General features: G+C 32.5%; 1 protein-coding gene across 2 annotated transcripts; it reads left to right on the top strand.

The window, feature by feature from the left end:
- Positions 1-8,910: 8,910 nt before the first annotated feature.
- On the top strand, positions 8,911-12,714 carry LOC111393546 (phosphatidylinositol transfer protein 3-like). Of its 2 annotated transcripts, none has more exons than XM_023019124.1 (7): positions 8,911-9,174; positions 9,375-9,492; positions 9,812-9,900; positions 10,032-10,078; positions 10,182-10,270; positions 11,359-11,492; positions 11,923-12,714. In XM_023019124.1, exons 1-7 carry the CDS (start codon positions 9,082-9,084, stop codon positions 12,601-12,603), a joined length of 1,251 nt encoding a protein of 416 aa, XP_022874892.1. In that variant the 5' UTR covers positions 8,911-9,081; the 3' UTR covers positions 12,604-12,714. The 2 variants fall into 2 exon arrangements, with proteins under 2 accessions (XP_022874892.1, XP_022874891.1); XM_023019123.1 differs by having other exon boundaries at positions 9,372-9,492.
- The last annotated feature ends 9,128 nt before the right edge of the window (positions 12,715-21,842 follow it).

The raw sequence follows: 21,842 nt of genomic DNA, 5'->3' as shown, positions 1-21,842 counted from the left end.
AATATTTTACATTCCCGTGCAGACTAAACATGCATGTCAAGTTTTGGGATAGGTAAAATGTCTCTTTGTAGCTTCTCTTCTTGTAGTTAAAGTAATCACTCTACCATCAGCTGCTCTTTCACACTTAATTAATGGCAATTTTTCTTCGTCACACTTGTCCCTTTCATTATTATTAGGGTTCTGGAATACTTATTCTTGGGTTTCAATAGATGTTTAAGTATTTGGAGAAAACATTTGCTATATATTGCTTTCTGGGTGTGTGTGAAGTATTCTAAACCTACTCATCATCTGTACCAGTAGGGTCCTCATGCTAATATGTCATGTTAGAGCTTGTCGAGTAACCAGGTTTCATCCCAGTGTTCAGGCTCTAACTAGACCGTTCCTCGAAATATATAGCCTGGTCAGTTCGAGTTTAATTAGTGTTTTAAGAAATGACTTGCTCAACGTCAGCTAGCAGGGGTATTATTGAAAAAGTAACACTAGATAGATTCAGAAAGAATATCAATTGGAGTGGAGAACATGATGAATTGAAAAGGAGAGGGTAAATTACTTCAAACGTCCTCAACCTTACTGGTCCCCAACCTTTGAAAAGCAGGCGGCATCCATGCAAATGTATGAATTTTATTGATTTTTCTGACCAGCATGGTCCACCTTCTCATTATAAACTTGGTGAAATATAAGCTGTTGTGAATGTCGATAATGAAGAGGGGTCGTTTTGTGGGTTTATAAGCATATTTGGATCTTTTAATTACGAAATGGTTTTAAGGTTGAGTTCTATCAAACTTCGATTTAAATCCCTGAACTCTGAACGCTAAGAAACCATTCATGACTCATGACAAGTTCATTCATTCTGTTGAATCAAATGAAAAACAGACTAACTTTTCAAATCTAAAAAAGAGGCGCAGTATGATAAATTCACTGAAAAAAGAAGTGTCATTCTGTTTAACAGTGTGTACAACAGTGGTGCATGTCTGATCAAATCCTGGCAAATATCTTAAAGGGTACTTAATTATTGACAAGTCCAATGTTTTTTTTTTCTTTTTCTAAAAAAAGTTATCAGTACAGAGAATTCTTGATAGAATTTCTATCGATGTGGAAGTGGCGACAGATGATTGGATTGTTTTATTTTTTTCTCTTTTCATCTTTCAATCAATTCTCGTCATGCTCAAAGTTTTCTATTAATTTTTTCTGTACTTGTAGCATGATTTTATTTTTTATCCTATATTTCTACTTTCAGATGGATGTTGTGTGAGGGGGAAACACCTCTGTAGTTGTTTTCTCAGTTTCTTTAGGTAAAAGAATAGTCTTGAACAGTTGATTTATTCCTCACAACAAACAAATACAATGTGCTGACTATATGGTAGGAAACTTCCTCGTTTAGTCGTTCGTTATCGATTCTCGCTTTTTTTTTTCTTTTCTTTTCTTTTCCTTTTTTTTTTCATTAAATATCTTAAGCTATTTTTGATGGTAAGACAAAAGGTACATGTTCAAGTTTTCATACAATTCATGTATAAGATGTGCACATATCGAATATATAGTTTTATAGACCATGCTAGATGTATACACAAATTTGTAAAAAGCTTTACTTACACTCACAATAGGGGTGGGGATCACAAGCCAATATTTTTTAAATTCATGTAGGGTCCACTTCTTTTGTGAGAGTAAGTAATCCATTTTGTAACAATGTGTTCGTACATATATATTTATCCATAGTTTTATATAGAGAAAGGAGTGAATTAAAAACAGAGACGGCTGCTTCGTTTTAGAAAATTCAAAAATATCCCACCCTAACATAAATTTTCAATTTTTCCCTTTTCTAATGCTATATTTATGATTATATTTCTTTTTGTTAATTCTAATTTAGACAAAACTCACAAAAATAAATTGTTATTAGTTATAAAAAATTATTTTTTTTCTAATCTTTTTGTAGAGAGTGATTCATGTTAATCATATTTTTATCAATATTTATTTCTCATTAAAATAGACTAAAATATTTACTACAAAAATGATGTACTAAAAAAAAAATCTTAGCTATAAACTTTTGGTGTCAATTTTTTCATATATATTATTATGATAATATTAGTTTAGTTTTGGATATGAAAATAACGTAATAAAATTTCGAATTCAGTATAATTAACTAATAGTCTTACCTGCCAACTTTTGTCATGCAATAATCTATACCAAAAAATTGGATGCCCTCTATTCAAATTTGAACAGGATTAGGTTGTGGTATCATATCGACATGGGTCCTATACCATGTGAAAGTCTTTGATATGTAGAGGACAAATTAGACCAAATATGAAAACAATGAGTAACAAATTCACTATTTTTTACCTTCCAAGACGAAACTTTTATACTAAATGTACTATCAGAGTTTAAAAGAAAAAAAAATCTAAAATTGAGTAGTCGGATTTCGAGATGGGCCACCATATTGTGAATGCACGTTAAGGGTATAATTACACATTTTTAAACGAAAAGCAATTTTAAATAAGCGCATATATGATATGTGATATAACATTTTACTGCAGTAGTACAATGAATAAATTTGAAGTTGTCTCTCTCCTCCATGCGCGCGCGCACATACACACCACACGCACAAAATATTGCCAACTTTTGTCTAATCAATCTTACTAAATAAACGATAAGTATGTGAAGTAAAGTAAATTGTACGTTAATGAATAGTAGTAAGTACGAAAGAGACAAAAAATTGAAAATAATGACGATTTTACTAATAAATTTTATTTATTATTGTGCAATAAAGATTAGTATCATAAACTTTTTTCTGGGCAACGGTTCTTAAGATAAAAAGGCGATTCAATTGTGTGCCATCTTGACACTTGCATTCTACTTTATGCAACGTTGAAATAACATGTCATTTCACCTTTCTTTTTGTTATTTATATACAATTGTTTGGTTTATATAACTTTATATAATTAAACAATAACATACTATCTAAGGCAATTGAATTGTGTACGAATTTATTGTAGAATCACGTGGATTAGTGTAAAAGGGATAGTAGGGACCTCTTGGCAAAATAATTTAGTGTTGAAGTTACTTAACTAGTGGGTTCAAAGGAAAAGTTCTTACTAAAATTCCCGCTCATGTTTCTTTAACCAAAGTCATTTAAAATAGAAGAGACTATAAAAGAAGTGAATTTACTATTCAACACATGAAATTTCTTTTTCCTTAACTTAGACGTGTACACCAATGTTTCAAAAACTAGATACAGTTTGTAACACTTCTACAGTTCATTTCTACCTCCACACATTCACTCATTGCGAAAAAATTCGCCATTGCTACCTCTTTCCTGAGTTTTGGCACGTTTCCAAATCCCAATGTGCCTAATCATACAAATAGTTACTGGTCATCGTCTTAGTAAATTATTCGCTCACCAACAACTCAAATCATTTCTTTAACTGACTAGTTTCACACCTCGAAGTGAAACAAACATTATAGTTTGCTAATTTGAAATGAAAGGTGACATAAACTCAATGGATACAAAGAAATTAATAGGAGATGTTAACATGGTTTGCCTAGTTTCATATAGACAGCATGACTGGATCCCACACAAGTTTTATCCCCAACAAGCACCAAAAACAAACAAGAGGAGTCCCTACCTTACTAAAATGGTTGTTTTATGTTTGCTAATCTTGATTAATGCAAAACAATCTTGTCCTTAACTCTTGATTTGGCCTAATTAAAGAAATGACTTGCACAAAGAGAACCCCATATATAATTATATCTAGAAATTTGAAATCAATGATTAAAACCGTTATATAGTATAATTTGCAGGTGGTGGTGGGATTTTGTTCAAATTTTGAAATCATTTGATTTGCATTCTATGGGTAGGTATGAACTATGAAGGATGAATCCAACTTTAGGATTCTATACCATGTGGTATTGGTTGAGGGGGGTGGGGGTAGGTGAGTAGATCTAATGATATTTATGTATGTATAGGGATGTCAGCATAGTTTGATTTTGAACTAGGTTGTTCTTGTTTTAAATTTTAGAAATTGTATACTTTTTTCACAATATAAGAGAGAAAAGTATAGAAAATTATGGTCCCAATCAATAATAGAAGAATCTTCTCTACTGGTCCAACCAGACACAAAAAATATAGGAGGTAGGGGAAGGGGTAGAGTTATGGTCTTGATTTAGTAAAATATGTGTCACACTAAAGGTGATTGGAGAGAAGAATCCAGCACATATTTGAAAGACCTAATATCCACAAATATTGAAATAAGATGGAGAAATTACATCATTCGTCCTCTACTCATTTCCCGAGCAGCGCGTTATTCTCTTCAACCTTCATAAAGGATTAAGTCGATTATCAACCTCTCATTAAAAAGTCTCATTTTTAAATTTCTATGAAGTAAAATCTAAATTCATTAGATTAGACATGTGAGGGACGTTTTCTTAATTCAAATAGAGATTTGGATGCTTTTCGTGATTGTTGACTAATCATGCGATTATAATAAAAAGTTGAGAAGCAATTTGTTTCTTTATAGAAATTGTTGGCCGATTTATGATTCAAGTGATAGGTTTCACTTCTCTCTGTTTTCACACTATTTGAAGCATATTCACGGTACATTTGTCAAGATTTTTGAAAAGCTATGAATTATTTTTGAAGATTAAGAAGTTTTTTTTGAACATATTTGAATACGTTTTTTAAAATATTTTATCTTTTTAAAAGAGTTTTAAAAGAAAACTGACATAAGGTAATTTTTTTTAGGAGATTTTTTCACAAGAAGTAAAAGTAAAAGTAGAATTCAAAGCTGTCTTTCTTCAAACTCATTCTCAATCATACGTTTTCGAATAAATAATTTTGCACGTGAATTCATAACTTTTCATACTTTTTAATCACACGTTCTTTTAAAAAATTATTTTTCACGAAATTACTTCTTAAAAAATCAAAACCAAACAAAAGCTTAGACGCAAGTTTTTCAAGGATACAAATAATATCTTTACAAAAATACAAATTCTCGAAAAAACAATTTATGTTACAAAAGTAAATAAAATAACTCTAATGGTTGACGATACATGTGCATATATGCCGTAATTAGAACGGAGTTGGACTTTATAATAAAATAATTATGAAGGGATGTAAAGTACCAAGGTTTTTGACTAATGATATTTTATAAATATGTTCACGCCAAAAATAATAATAATAATAATAATAATAATAATTAATCAAACATTTAGAAACAGACAAGAATTATTATTTTAGAATATTGTTTGTGAATAGACCTACAAAATAACACATGTTTGAAATGACACTAGGGTTGTCCTTAAAACTCTTTGACGCGCTCAACTATATGATATATTACGCAAAATATTCTAAATTGCTATAGAAGAACGAGTGTGATTGTGCAATTGGCATCGACCGTTAACTAAGTATTTTTTCTCAACGCTTTAGTCCAAAGAATTAGAAGATCAATCACAAATCGATGTGGATTGTCTCAAATTTAACCAAAAATAATGCAAAATATATCGACAAATTCAGACGTAAACAAGAAATTAGTATAATGTTTAATGGGAACACCATTATGAGAAAAATTTAGGGTTGTCCTTCAACAAAATGGGTTCATTTCCATTTATTGTGATCATTACAATTCGGACCACTTTGTCTGCAAGGTGCTATAATGTTCCACTAGGTACTTGCCATCAATGATGGAAGACATTGTTTCATATATAGTGCCTTTTCTATTGTACATATGCACTATGTACAAGCATCCAAGTTACACAAGAATTGATAAGTAATTATATTGGATCAGCACGAGTGGATTATTGAGGTCCCTTGGGTGCGGTTATTGAAAAGTCGAAAGTTACTCTTGAGATTAAAAATTTACATTTTAATACGTTTAAATAATTTTTTGAAAGTATTTTGTCTAATTAGAAAAAGTTTTAGAGGAAAGTGACGAGTGATATCTTTTGTAGAAAAGTCAAATAAAAGTAAAATTAGAAATCCTATCAAATGGGCCACGTGTCTATTAGGATTTTAAGTTATGCTCATGTTTGAATATGTTTGACATGATTTTAAACTTATCTAACTAGATGTACAATTGGTTGTGAGGAAAAATTTCATGTTTAAGAGATTAAGTATGATCCATTTCAAAATTAAAAAACGAGATTTAAAACTTCAAAAATCATATATTAATTAAATTTTATTTATGAAATAATTAGTTCAAAATATTAATATCACAATTCCATACTATTTGATCACAAATTATCAAATTAATTAATTACAAATTATTTCTCAATCACGATTCAAAAATTTTGTAAGTCACAAATTATTTTACGATTACAAATTAAAAATTTTATATGTCACAATTTATACATTGATCATAAATCACAAATTTTATAAGTTATGATTCAAATTTTTAGACCACATATTAGTTATTGTCATAAGTCATCTGTCACATTATTTATTGGTCGCAAAATATTCAATTTATTGATCACGATAATTGGTTATATATTATTTAATGGTCACAAATGAACCAATTTCTTAATTACAATCAACCAAATAATTGGTTACTAAAAATGCCACATCACACCGTCCTACTCACAACCCACCTTCACGATCACCACCACCATCAACAATGTCGACCACCACCACTCTCACCCGCCACCATCGAGAGATCCACGACCAAGGCCAACACCTCTACTTGCACTACCAACAAAAACCATCCCAAACTACCAACAATGCCAAAATATGGAAGGAAAAGTCTTGGTGTACACAATTTATGCATATAAGAGTGTCCACACATAAATTATGTACACCAAACACAATCTAATATGGAAACTACCACCATCACTACCAGATCCATCATCACTCGCACCAACAACCTATAACACCACCACCATCTCGCAGCCCACCACCGTACCAACATTCAGCCATCTTCCCACCACCAAGGTCACTAGCTTCACTCCGTCAAAGCTGTCTCCAATTGCTATGAATTATTGAACTACACCATAGAGCCCCTATCCTAGCACTCCACCTGTACCCCCAACGAAAACCACCCCAAACAGCCAACACCACCAAAATATGGAAACCACCACCATTCCAACCAAAACCAACACCTCTCCGCCATTAGATCTACCACCACCATTACCACTACCATTGCATAGCAACCAGCCAAAGGGTCTCCCCATAGCCAAGGACTCTAGCTTCACTCCATCAACAATGCACTATAGATCTCCTATCGAATTGTAGTAGCGACAGAGGCGATGTCCATGCGACACGCTCACATCAAGTGGGTTTGCTGCTGCGGTGATGATGTTGCTATGCAGTGGCCCTTTGGAGGTGGTCCCTAATAGTCGACGCTTCTCGGTGGCAATAGATGTCTAACGGAGAGGGTAGAGAGACCGGAGTGAAGAGAGAAGAAAAGAGAGAATGGAGATGAGGGAGAGGAGAGAAGATGAGGGAAAATAGTTTAGGGTTTTGAATGGGGGTGGATGGGGTAGGGTGTGTATATAAATTAATTTATAATATTATTATTAGTATTGAAAGATTAATTCATAATATTTGGATTAATATCTGATTTTTGTATAAATAAATAAATTTGATTTTTGAACTTAGATCTTAAAAAATTTGGTTGGCTGTAATTTTCACTATTGTAAATCTAGTAAAACATTTATGTGAGAGTACCATAATATAAAATTATGGTTTTGATCCTCGATATTATAATTTCTTGAAAAAAGTACTACGATAATGTTGAAGTTCATACGTATGACTTCTTCTTTAATAACAAAAAGGAAACCTACAAAAACAATCATAATATTTCTAATTCTTTAGTTGACTCAAAAGCTGTTGAATACTCGTACTAAATATAAAATTGAGTAAATAAGACAATTTTATTTCATGTCTTGCTTCTTCGAATTTGAAAATAAGTGACTTTTGAAAAGGTCCACCATTAACTTACCATGCACACTTCAAAATTATGTACATCTCCACCATTTTAATGCATGTCTTGCCTTGACTCTGAAATTTTTATTAATACCCTAAAAGACAATGATTTCAAGTGCCTACAATACATCTAATGCATCATCCTTAAATGTGCCACAAACATCATTGGCTTGTCCCCTACGAATGTACACGATCTATTCCAATTACGCCATAAATAAACAACAACGATGCAAACATATTTGTTTTCATCTATCACACTACTAAAAATTGTTCAATACAGTTATATTTGATTCAGTACATATTTGACATTTTTTCTTTACTAATCATGTTCAGTAATGCCAATTATAACTATAATAGAATAATAAGTAAACCCAAATAAAAATCCTTCCTTGGGCGTATATAGAACTAAGGAGGCATGGTGTAAATGATTTGCCTTTGCTTGGCGGAGCTAGCACTCGACAAGCTCCTATTGGCTTCGTCTAAAATTTATTTCTTCACACATTTGGATCTGTCCATACTCACCTCCATTACTGGTTGTGGATATCTCTGCCATGTATGTTGCCGACAGTTTTGATTGATTACAAGTTTGGAAAATCTTCTAAATCTGTGCAAATCAACTCAAGCGAAGAAAGAAAATCATACATTATCTTGCTTCCTTTCAAATCTAGAAAGACTCAGACTTCTGCTACGTGTACATCTCTTTTGTACATAACGAACAAAAAAGATGTACAAGTTAATTCAAAGACTTATCATTTTATCCTACTCACGATCGCTATAGTCTATCATCTCCAAGCTGTTTAGTTGCAAAGTATTTCTAACAATTTCGGTAAAAGAGAGAGAAATCATTTTGTTATTGTCTAATAAAAGCTTATACATAATTATTAAAATATATTTTAATAGTTATAAACAGTTTTTTAATAACGTTGACTTGTCTTCGTCTCCACCCAACGGCTCCCGACTCCGTCACGGCTATATATACGGGCTGTTTTCAATACACACTCCCACTCACATCTCTCTCTCTCTCTCTCTCTCTCTCTCACTCACTAACAGTAGAAGGTGCCAAAAAAAATCTAGTTTTGTGAAGTTTGAAATGGTTGCGTGAAGTGCGGTATCTTTGAGTTATCTTGAGAAAATTCACACAAACAGTTTGTGTTCTTTTCTCTGTCTTCTTGAAAATGGGAAAGAAAGATCAGACCAACAAAGAAAATGAGAAAGTTCAAGCTGTGCTTCACCTTCTTAGAAAACAAACTCCCCTCACTCTCAAACAGGTTAAATTTCACTTTCTACTGTGTGTGTTTTTGCGGTTCACTATACGTATATATATACACATACAAGTATAAACTAAAATGTGTTATATTTCACCTTCAAGTATGTGCATTTGTATGCTAGATCACGGGCTCCTAGTATACCTAAGATTTAGCTTATTTTTTTATATTAAAGTTAGCTTTTTTTTATGTTGATCTAGCAGGAGAAATTTTGCAACAATGCCTGTGTGGAGAGGTTTCTGAAAGCAAGAGGGGAAAATGTGAAAAAAGCAGCTAAGCAGTTGAAAATTTGTCTTGCCTGGAGAGACTCCATAGGCACTGGTATTGCTTTCTCTTTTCAGTTTATCCATATTTTTTTTATTTTTTTGAATCTAAAATTCACTTGTTTTCGATAAAAAAAGAAAAAAGAAAAAAAGAAAAAGGTTTCATCTCACGTTTTTCACCTACTTTATTTTGTCTGTGTCTTCTTGTTTATTCTGTTCTTGTTCTTTTTACCCTCAGAATCTTGCTTTTCTTTGATTTTGAAAATCGTCTCATTAAAGTACTCAAAAACTGACTTCTGTTAAAGTAGATTATCTCAAAACAGCAGAAAACTTATTATTTTCGCACTCTTTGGCTTTTTTTGTTTTTGAATTATTAGACCATTTGATAGCTGATGAATTCTCTGCTGAGCTCGCCGAAGGTGTAGCTTATGTTGCCGGCCATGATGATGAATCAAGACCTGTCATGGTGATTATTTTCACTTTTTTCCCGAAAAATTTCAAAAAATAAAAAACGATTTCCTATTCTATGGGTACTTAACTGTACTTCTATTAACAAAGACGACGTTTATTTATTTATTTATTTTTAACAAATTGCAGATTTTCCGAATGAAGCAAGATTATCAGAAATTTCGTTCGCAGAAACTGTAAGTTAATTTAGTTTTGGATGGGCCCTATTATTTCTTGTTTTTCAAGGTACATTTTTACTTAAAAATGAGGTATGCTCATTTCTTGGTGAAATTTTTGTAGGTTTACTAGGCTGCTGGTGTTTACCCTAGAAGTGGCTATTCAAACTATGGGAAAAAATGTCGAACAATTTGTTCTTCTCTTTGATGCCAGTAAGTTAATTTTCTTTATTATTTCACTAGTTTTTTACCCATAAAAAATCAGACTCTTATCCTGTTGAGTATAGTCTAATTGAATTATGAATAAAGCTAAACAACCCGCACCAATAATCACGAAGATGATCGTGCCCTCACATGGGATAAATGAGTCTCACGTGAATTAAAAAATTTTAAACCCACGCGTGTGTGGTCATCCCTGCGGCTATTCCTACTGTTCCTGTAGCTCGGTTGATTGCGTTACAGTCATTAGAAGTGTGGATGGGATATAAATGTCATTTCAGTACATTCTCTGCCATACAAATCCAAATACAGCTTTTATCTCAGTTGATAGCAGTAATTAATGTACATTCTATCTTGGGATTCTGCATTCAACTTTAAATCATGTCTAAAAAACCTAAAAACACGCCTTTTGTTAAAATTCAAAATTTTCTTTAAATTTCACTGTCACGCCTAATCACTTAACTGATTATCAATTAATTAAGTGATTAATAGAGTAAACAAGCAGACAATGGGGACGGAAACTTTTTCAGAAATTGTCAGAATTGCCCTTGAAATGTCATGGTCATGTACTCATGTTCGGGGATATTGTGGGTATATAGGTTCATTCTCATGGCTCAATCATGCTATCCAAAAGTGACCATAATTCTACTTTTTCCCTGTGTCAGAAGACAAAAACTGTAAAAAAAGGAAAACCCAACAGTTATTTGAATTTTTCTTGACTTTTTAAGAGGGCTCTTTTTTTGATAAATATTTTCTTTTTGAGGTGGGATGTGATGGAAGGAAAACTTAGGTGGGACAGTGGTCCATTCATGTTATGATATTTCGGATTTCGAATCACTTAATCTAGTGAAGTTATAACTTATAACGGTTCGAAAATTTAGTGGATAAGAAAAACAAATATGGCAAATGGATTCACTCGATTTTCGATGTGTCATAATTTGAATGATTCATAGTCAATAATATCGTGATATGAATAGACAGATTTATATATAGGATCACCTGGATTTTTCTTTGTCAATGGGGGTGCATGGTGGGGTAGGGTTTTTGTTAATTCTTGGTGACTAAACAATGTGAAAATGCAGGCCTTTTCCGGTCAGCATCAGCTTTTATGAACATGTTGCTGGCAACATTGAAGATCTTAGCAGATTATTATCCAGGCAGGCTTCACAAGGCCTTTGTCATTGACCCTCCTACCCTCTTCTCTTATCTTTGGAAGGTACATCACCTCGAAACTCAATGATAATTGAAATTTTTTATTGTATTTATGTTTTCTAGTTTATCATGAATTCGTGTACCACTTAGTTGCATGTTTAACTTGTCGCTATCTTGTGTTGAAGTTCCATGATAGTCGATAACTATATTTATATTTGACATTTTAATCGCACTTATAAGGTCAATTCGATGTAGAAGATTATATTTATTTATTGTAGTCATTTGGACCCTGATTATATGATTCAACAATATACCTAAGGGTTTGATAAGAACCTGTATAAATTACGACAAAATATATAAGTAGATTCTTGTTCGAATTGAAAAATTATATGTTTAATATAGTCACTTATTGCAATTTACCCTTACTGTATATTAGTACTCTATGCATCAAAATGAAGTAAGTTCTTATAGTTCTCATATTTTTGTTGTTGAAGGGAGCTAGGCCATTTGTTGAGCTATCCCCACTCACTATGATAGTGTCATCTTTGGACTTTGAAGAATCTTTGGAATTCAATGATTTTCTATCGTATCCAAGAGCAGCATCACTCCGTTTGGATCCTTCCTCTGTACCATCAACCAATAAAGTAGGGACGTGCGCTTCGTCAAGATTTGCATTCACCGTTTCACACCATTTTGATTCACTCAAACCTTGGCACTTGACGTTGAAGGATACATCCACATCTAAAGTGGGAACCACGACCACATCTTTGGCTTCCTTTGGTCCCACTATCTCGCCCCTTAATGCTCGATCCTACTCATTCGCATCACCGACTGCTAGAGGGTCATATGGCAACATCGGAACCATCAAGAAGGGTTTCTTCCCATCAACACCAATGCCACAAAAAACTCAAAAACTAGATCCATCAATGATCAAGCATCCAAGTACTCCAAGGCCTTCATTCCTCCAATCGCCTGCTTTGTTTTTCAAGAGGGACTGTCAATTAACTCGAATGGAAAAATCTCGAGAATCATTCGTCCCATTTTTGAAATTTTATCGTCGACCGTATGATGAAATGATTTATAGGTCAAAGATGAGACCTCCTCTAGGTGGCCTCATTTCCATCGTCTCTTCTCAGCTCAAGCGAGGACACATATCGGTCTCCCAACGGTTTTGATCCTATAGCAAGAATGCAAAATAATGTATTAACCAAGATTCAGATAATCGAATTATTGTTTCATAATCTCTATTTTAATGCATGCACTATACATTTATTTTGCCCGCCTAACTGCCCTGGCACCTAATTATGTAAAGAAATAGATTACGTGCTAAAAGCATACTTAGCATCTTCAATATAACAATGTAAATAATTGTACATGTGCTGAGCAAAATGAGAAATGCATAGAAAAGTATCTCCAATGAGAATGCGAATTACACTAATTTTGGATCACATGTACAAGATAGATGATGTAGAGAAAGAGTGAAGATAATCTATAAAAAGATAAATGAACACATTCTCAGATTAAAATAAATTATAAAAAATTAAGTGAAGAATGTCTAGCATACGAGAAAGACTTCGATAGAACAGTTCTATATGCACATGTATATGATCAACCATTTAGATCATGACACCTCGACATCCGAGGTCCGTTTTACTATTTACTATTTTGGGTATCAAAGTGTCATGATTTAAAATTCAGTGTCTCATGATCCAAATAGTGGATCCTGCCATGTGCAACCAACTTCTCAACCACTATATGAACCATCCACATTAGGATCCAGTGTAGGTTGGTTACTGATAACAAACAATAATGTTGTACGAAAGCTTTTTGTCAAAAGATACATGGGAACTGTAGAATGGAAAAGCATGGAAGCCCGGCCCTCTCTTAAGATATTTCTATTTAGGACTTGATTGAGGGATCAAATGACACCGAAACATAAAGAAACAAGACCAGAACCCCATTTAGACTATAAATAAAGTTTGACTTATAGAGCTTTAAGCCCCCTTTTTCTAGTCAATGAAGATGTTATTCTCCCAAATCCTTTCTCAGCTATCATGGACGACGTAAGATGGACCAAGTAGAGGCAACAGAGGTTGTGATGGCCCTCTCCACCACAGACCTTTCAAGGCGAGAATGAGGGGTCCTCTATCTTGCCAACCCAAGAAGTAGTTTCTGATCGTGTATTGAAGTTTTTCTCCTAGTACACTTTGTACTAGTGAATGATTTGTTAGACATCCTCCACCATTTTTCTTGCCACGTAAACATTTTAGAATGATGTGTGGCACTTTTCATTCCAACTCATATTCCCATTAAAAACAGTAATGCTAGCTCCATTAAAAAGAGTAATGCTATCTGTTAGTACACTTTTTATTGCATGATATTTGATATCTCACTTAGAGCATTTTTAATGGAATAATGTTATTTTGTCCACTGGTGTTAGAACCTCAATCTATGTGGCGCTAATATAACATTAAATGATAAGTAGAATTAAACGAGTCATTTAATTCCACATTTCCTTTTAGCCTATCAACTAAGATCACATAGATTGAGATTATAACCACAGTAGGTTAAATAACATTATTTCATTAGAAATGCTCCAAATGAGATATCAAATGTCGTGCAACATCGTGTGTCACATTTAGTGCTATGTTACATTTTGGTTTGTACAAGAACATGGCATGGAATTATGAAATCGTGGTCAAGACGGCGAACATTTCTTTGGAAATCACCAATGACCCAAATAAATCTCCCAACAGCACTAATTTTCACGTTTCATATATTTTTCATCGTTCTTTACATTTTATTTAAAGTTATGAAATGAATTAATGGAAAAACTTGTTAATCAATATGATTTATTTTAGTGTAGATATGGTTTAGACGCTAAACTAATACCACGATAATGATGGAATAAAGTTCATCTAAAGGTATAAATTGGGTCGTGCCGAGTCCTCATTGTTAGATATTTTTCATTATTTTGCATGTATTTATTTTTTTGTTTTGCGAATGATTTGCCGCCCCAACTAGTGTTTGCCGCTGCGCAACGGGGATTCAAACGGTTGCCTCAATTTCTATAAATTCTGGGCGAATTCTCGTTTGCAAAACACATTAAAAAAATTTATTCTTCTTTCTTTCTCTTGGCATCAATCAATTATTTTCGAGTGTCTTCTTGGTTTGATCAAATAGTCACAATTTGAATCAAACATGTCCATTGTATCCTGAGAGAGATTTTCTATCATACCCCAATTGTGATTTTGTTAGATAGGGGAGAAATATCTCTTGAAAGATAACGTTTTTTTGTGCCTTGGAGTTCATTAAGTATTCAAATTTTCCTACATTTTTCTCAACACTCATGTCTTTATTGGTTTGCAACCTAGATAGACATTCTCTTTTCCTTAATTTTCAACTCGGGTAGCGAAGAAGAGAACTACACAAATATGCACAAGAATTCAGTTGCATATAAACTCGTTCAAGAGAAGATAACGATGAAAAAATCAAATAGAAGAGGAAAATCTGCTAGTGTTTTTCTCTGAACGTTTGATTAAACTGTTCATTTTCCTTTGAAATTGTAATGAACTTCAATCCTAGCTAGGTTGGTCTTAGCCTGTACTGTTCAATAATATAAAAAATTAGGCCAAAGTTTGAAAAACTCTTCTGTTTGTAAGCTTGTTGTTGGTACGAATATGTGTCGTTTGGTGTCATTGTACGCAAAAGTCAATTAGAGATTCTTAAAACTGCCAATATTTCTTCATATTGTACGAGTGTCTGGCATTGCATTGGAAATTAAAAAAATAAACACACACATGTAAAATAAATACATTAGTATTAATATACACACACATATATATACATGCACCTACTTCAAGGATAAAAAAATTCAACGTCCATTAAATATGAAAATATTAATCAATATGTATAAAAGTTTGGGTGACTCAAGATAAAAATCCAAAACTCAGTATTAAAGCCCTCAAGAAACTCAAATGAGCCATTAAATTTCAAATTTGGCTTTCTCAAATTAAGCATGTTGCATGGACATCTTAAGAGTAAAATCACATGTCACTTAAATATAAAAAGCAGCAATTAACATGCAATTTAAAGACTTAAGCTATTTTGACCTTTTAAGATAGAAATTTAGGATACAATAACAATGTCCGTGTCTTCATTAACTTGTCCAAACATGTTTTGTATTAAACAAAATTTTTACTCCGATTTATATTTTAATAGGTCTGCTTGACATTGGACGGAAGTTTTAGAAAAGTCAAAAGTTGATTCTAAAGTTAAGAAGCTAATTTTGTATATGTTTGAATAATTTTCTAAAAGTACTTTGTTTGAGTAGAAAAACTTTTAGAGAAAATTGGCCTAAAGAAACCATTCTACAAGAAACAGAACCCTGCCAAATGAGCCCTTACCAATAAAGCGGAATCTCGACGTTGTTTTTGTTTGGTGATCTGTTGTTAGATTTTGATTTGTATTTTAGTTCAGGATTTTGCAATAACAATCGGGGGGCTGTTGAGGGCTGACGGCCCCCTGACCAAACCCCACCCATAGGTGGGGTCCCAAGCGGGAAAATGGGACCCCCCCCCAATTTATGGGTGGGGTTCAGTTAGGGTGCCCCTGTTGTTATAGAAAAATCCTTTAGTTTATGATTATGTTAGGTATGTATGGTCAGAAGTTGGTGTTTGTGCTAACACTTGTTCTTGACTGGGTTATGAGATCTTATTAAAAAGTCTCTTTCACTTCCTTCTAGATAAACACAAGGTGAAAGATGAATGAATCTTGTACTAACATTTGGAATTAAGTATTTGTTGTTTATGGGACAGCCTGTATTAGTAAGTCTTTGTTCTTGAAGGGATACACTTGACAGCAATTCGATTTTCGTTTATTTTTTTCTGTCTCTATTTTTCTTTTCCTTCTAGTTTTACAGTGGGATCATATTCAAATCTTTACATTATGTTAAAAACCTAGTGAGATTAAAATGTGTTCAAATTGAAACAAAAAATCGAGTTCAATGACATTTAGCCCTTGTCTGGCCATGATTTTTGGTGAAAAAAGATCAAGTACCACTTAGTCATCCCAGTAACTCATTCGTGTCTTCTCAAATTGATATTCACCCTTTGTTGAATTAAACAATGCAATAAGTATAGAAAAACCGATAGAAATTTTACAAAATAACACTAAGAAAAAAAAAAAGCCAGTGTGGTGCTGACACGACAGCATCATATCAAAAGCTTGTGAAAAAAGTCTGTACCTAAGGCTCTTTTTTATTGAATTATAGAGGTAAAAGAGTTTTTCAATCAGTGTGTTAATAATGGAGGGGTATATGGGTCTTTAAAGAAGCCAACTTGAGGGTGCATTTGAAAATTCAGTACTACATGTAACATCTGTTTTGAATTTTGTAACGGATAAATTCTTTTGGTTGAAATACTTTATTCCAAATCTCTGTTGCAAAATATCATATTTTAATAACTAGTTCAATTTTATAGTGACCAAACATTGACTTAATATCAAACTTGCATTCTACTTAAAGTCATCGAATTTGACTCATTTGAAACCATTCAAGGCACAAATTCAAAATGACATATCTACTCATTGAATCATCATCCACTATGGGGATTTCAAATTTCATCACTCACAAGAATGAATTTTACTATTTGTACACTGATTTTTGACACTTTGATTGACACTTGCATTGTTGTCAAGTGTTAATTGGATGAAAAAACCGTTTGAAATTTAAATTGTTCAATAAGATAATTTCATGTGACAAAATGTAAACTAAAGTGTGCACCATAATGTACATGTAACAATATTCCACAAGAATAGCTAGGTTTTCTGTCAATGTGAAATTAAACATGATTGAGATCACTTAGTGGAAGATTGTCACATGATGGGGTCTTTTCTATTTGACTCTTGTTCACATAATTTTCTTCACAATTGGTGAAATTTGGAAATATATAGTGATGATTGATGACTCTTCCTTCAAGGTGGAGCCATTTTTAGTTTGCTTTCATACAGTTGAAAAACGGTTCTTTTGCATGTATTTTTTTTCAAACATCGTATTTAAATGTTTAAAATATTAATAAAAGAACTAAAAGCCCATTTGACATTTCTTTTAATTTTATTTTTGTTTCTTGTAGAATTTTTTTTGAAAAAAGCTACCTTACTTATATTTGAAAACTAATTTTTAAAAGAACTTTTTTATTTTGAAAGTACTTTTTGGAGGAAGTCAGCTCTCTCTAAAAACTATTTTGACTATCAGATATATTTTCATACAATTAGTCAAATAAATTTAAAAGCAACTTTTGGATCTTAATTTATTATTATTATTATTTTTTTTTTTTACTTTTCAAAAATCTTGCCAAACGACCCTTAACTATCTTTACCCCGTTACTTTATATGTATTTAATATTCATGTTTCTATCAATGACTTGTGAGGAGACTTGATCACTTTAATTAATATCATGTCAAATCATCTAATAAATGGAGAAGAATTTATTTATTTAAATTTTATATTTTGATATCGATTTCTTTTTAGGTAAATTCAGAATAAAAGTAGAAGAAAACACTTTAAAAAGTTAGAAATACTAATTTCGTACATATATATTACGAAGTCATTTTATCTCCATGTCTCCCAGGAGACGAATATGGGGTTCGACTCTATCTAAAGAAAATATATCTTGAGTTGATGGTGGATCCAAAAAACATACAAAATTTTCCCTTTATTAAATTCAGTTCCATTTGCCCATAAATTTTGATCTGGATTTGGGTTTTAGTACGAATTTTCATAAATTCATTGATAATAATTATGATAGTCTCATGAAAAGAATAAAATTTTGTAATGGCAAAGATTGTAATATGGTTATACAACCAAAAGTATACATGTTGTATTTAATTGTTGGGCTATCTGGGCTGGGCCAAACTGGAATTAAAGTGTTTGACCTTTTAAGAAGAATAAAGCTCATGAAAAGAATGTATTGCGGCCCACCAGCTCAATAAGTAGTGAGCAGATAAAACTTCAGAGAATTTTATAAATTTTCAATTATAGCACATCTTTTCTAAGATTTATCAATGAAAAGATGAATACAATATTTCAAAAATTAACTAATACAATTTATGTGTATTTGACATAAAAAAATTTCATTGATCTTTGTTGAGTTGAGTAAAAGTTTTTTGATTGAATTGTGAGCTTTGATTTTGATTGAGAACTCCCGTGATGTTCTGCACTATTAATCATAAAATATATCTTACTATATCAGATCAAGAGTGTTGATTTTATGTTTTATTTATTGTAGTCGACCATGTCTAAGTAAACGTATGTTACTTGACCTGATCAAGAAAAATAGTTTTTAAATTCTTTCTTTATTTGACCTACCCTCAACCAAGGTCAAGAACGATTTTATACTCATCTAATAATCAAGTACAATAAGTTTATAGTGCATTTTTTTTTTCATTTTTCACTAGAATCAAGAAAATGTATCTCTTAATCATCCTTGATTAAAATGGAGGCTAGAAAAATAGAAAGACGTATATGAACGAGATATCCAAGTTTTACCGTTCTAGTATTCCAGTTTTGGCGTCGGGCCAAAATGGTTTTTTAGAATGAAATTTCAGTTTTTCAAGTTGAATCGATGTTTTACCCAATTATTATAATAGGATGAAAATATCCTGGTTTCGTCTACGAGGCAACGACAAGAACTATGGTCCCTGTCATGAATATTATCTCTTTTTATCTTTAATCCTAAGGTATAAGTATGCTAGAGCAGGAATGTGAATTACTTGGTCGATTCCATGATTGTACTAGTCTGAAGTCTCGTAGCCATATCCATCTCTACTGTATCTTGCCATACCTTCATTTTTATTTATTTATTTATTTTTTTTTTTTTGGCCTTGCAAGAACTGTTTAGTTTGCTAACAAAAGCAATAGAATAAATAAAATAAAATTGGATCCAGCTAGACGAGTCCTTTGTCATCTCTATTTGATAAAATTAAAAATGAGTAGACATTATAAATAGAAAATTTTTAATTTTTTAAAATTTAGTTGTTTGGCTTACAGTCAAGTCTATCTTGTCAAACAAATTCTAAATGGTTAGTTTATTGTATATTTAGCAAAATTTAAGTAATAATAAAAACTACTCAAGCATACTTTTTATCTCAAGTATAATTTATAAATTGTGGGTCATACAAATATGTAGATAATGAGTGAGTAAAAGTTAAAATCCTACTGAACGCGTGGACAACAGATAGAGTGTAAACTTATAAGTATTTATAAACTCTATATATGGCCTTGTTTGAGCCACATTATTTGAAAAATACATTCTTTAAATAATTATTTGACATTATTTCAATCACACATTTTTTAGGAAAAATGGTAATTTGGCAGCTTGTAATTGAGTGTTTTATATGTCTTTTTTCCCAATTTTCAATGAAAACCTATCAAATGTTGTCTTGATAAAAAAAATCTGTCATGGACTCTGATGGTGTAGCATGATTATCTATATAACATCAAATGCTTTGATGCCATCATGAAAGATGTCCAATGAAATTGTGGCACGTATGTTGTACTACAAAAATGACCACTTGGTAGGCCATTCTCGCTGGCCAAAAAACCCCTGCCTCGTGTCCAATTGTTTGGTTAACTTACAACCCACGCCAGTTTGAAACAAATTATTTTCAATGCTTTGATTATCTAAAAATTTAGACCTTGAGAGAATTCGTAAAATAGAAGAAGGCTTTGAAAAATTTGTTAAAGTTTCTAGCTAGTTCAAAGCTCATTTCATTGATTTGAAAATAAAATAAAATTTAAGACTTAGAATTAAGATTCAAACTTTACAATTGTTATAAAGTTATGCTAAATTCAAGAACAATGCAAAATTGAATTTCGAAGTTTATGTTAGAAATTCATATCATATTCAAGTCTAGATGCAAATATCCTAGATCAAAATAACTGAAATCCTAGGATCAACATCGTGCCAAAATATTAGGATTGACGGATTCGGGTTATATACCTGTATTCATTATGAACGATTGCCTACTGTTGCGAAATTACTGTGACAATCGACCACGTACTGATGGACGTGAAAGAAAGGGAGTGGTTTGTGATCTTCTTCAACCAAATTGCCTTATTCCATAATGGGACCGTCATTTCTCTTCTTGATGAAGGAGAAAATAAACTATATGTGATCTGGTATATGGGGACCATAACCAAAATTATCTTTATATATTGCTTAATTAGGTTCCCATTGTCGCCCAATTAAAGCAATATTGCCGGTATCTACTCAATTATCCCATATCAATTTGAGTAGTCTATGGGCATACCAAATTAGAGCACTTAATTTCAGTCCATTATATTCAATTAAATAGCAAATATAATTGAATTAAAATATGTTGCCAATTGGACTGTGGATTTTCCTAACAATCTCCCACTTGACTACATACTATTCCTCAAACAATTTTATTACAAATTCTTTAGTCGCGCAACTATATGTTATTTATCCTTAGACTTCTCCTTAAACAATTTGGTCCATCTCATATATTAATGATGGAACCACCGCAACTTTCATCACAATATAGTCGTGATTAAACCACGAGATTACCATACTAATACACTTAATGACGTAGATCAAATATGGATGAGTAGCATGGAAATTTATGTGAAATGTGATCTCAAATATGTCTATTTCCAACTGGTCCTTCTTTTGTCTTTAGTAAGATCATTCCAAAGTCCTTAATGCAACACGAACATTGCACATAGAAAACACAAGCAAGCTCAGAAATAAAATCATAAACCATCAACTTTATTCTGCAGAAGATTAAACAATCCAATGTCTAAAGTAAACACATGGATCATAAAATTGAATCTCACTAGACCAGAATATCCTCGAAAATAACGCTCATGGGAGTAGTGTGCTCATAAAAAACTTTAGGCGTTAAGCCCTTGGCAAATGGGTCTGCTAGCATGGAATCTGTCCGTATATGTTCTATGGAAACTTGTTTATCCTGAACTCTCTCTTTAACAACTAGAAACTTGATGTCAATAAACTTTGACTTTGTCAAACTCCTGTTGTTGTTGGAGTAAAGCACCGGCTAGTTGTTGTCACAATAAATCTTTAATGGCCTATCAATGCCATCTACAACTCGCAGTCCAATGACAAAGTTCCGCAGCCATATTCCATGTTTGAATGCCTCATAACAAGCAATGAACTCCACAGCCATGGTTGAAGAAGTTATGAGAGTCTATTTAGCAGACTTCCATGAGATAGCTCCTCCAACCAACATAAAGACGTAGCTTGGTGTGGAGCGTCTGCTATTTTGTCATCCTGCAAAATCAGAGTCAGAGAACCCAATGACCTCTAAACTGTCTGATTTCGATAAGTGAGCATGTAATCTTTTGTTCTCCTTAAATAACGCATCATGCATTTGG

Source organism: Olea europaea, chromosome 4 (assembly GCF_002742605.1).
Source record: "Olea europaea var. sylvestris chromosome 4, O_europaea_v1, whole genome shotgun sequence".
Taxonomy (NCBI): Eukaryota; Viridiplantae; Streptophyta; class Magnoliopsida; order Lamiales; family Oleaceae; genus Olea; species Olea europaea.
The sequence above is the reverse complement of the archived record's forward strand: the minus strand, read 5'-3'. Positions and strand labels throughout refer to the sequence as shown.

Excerpts from the sequence above, each read along its gene's own strand:
- LOC111393546 (XM_023019123.1), top strand. The coding sequence starts at position 9,082 with ATGGGAAAGAAAGATCAGACCAACAAAGAAAATGAGAAAGTTCAAGCT. Across the intron at positions 9,493-9,811 it reads GAGAGACTCCATAGGCACTG|ACCATTTGATAGCTGATGAA; the intron begins GTATTGCTTTCT and ends TTGAATTATTAG. Across the intron at positions 11,493-11,922 it reads TCTTCTCTTATCTTTGGAAG|GGAGCTAGGCCATTTGTTGA; the intron begins GTACATCACCTC and ends TTGTTGTTGAAG.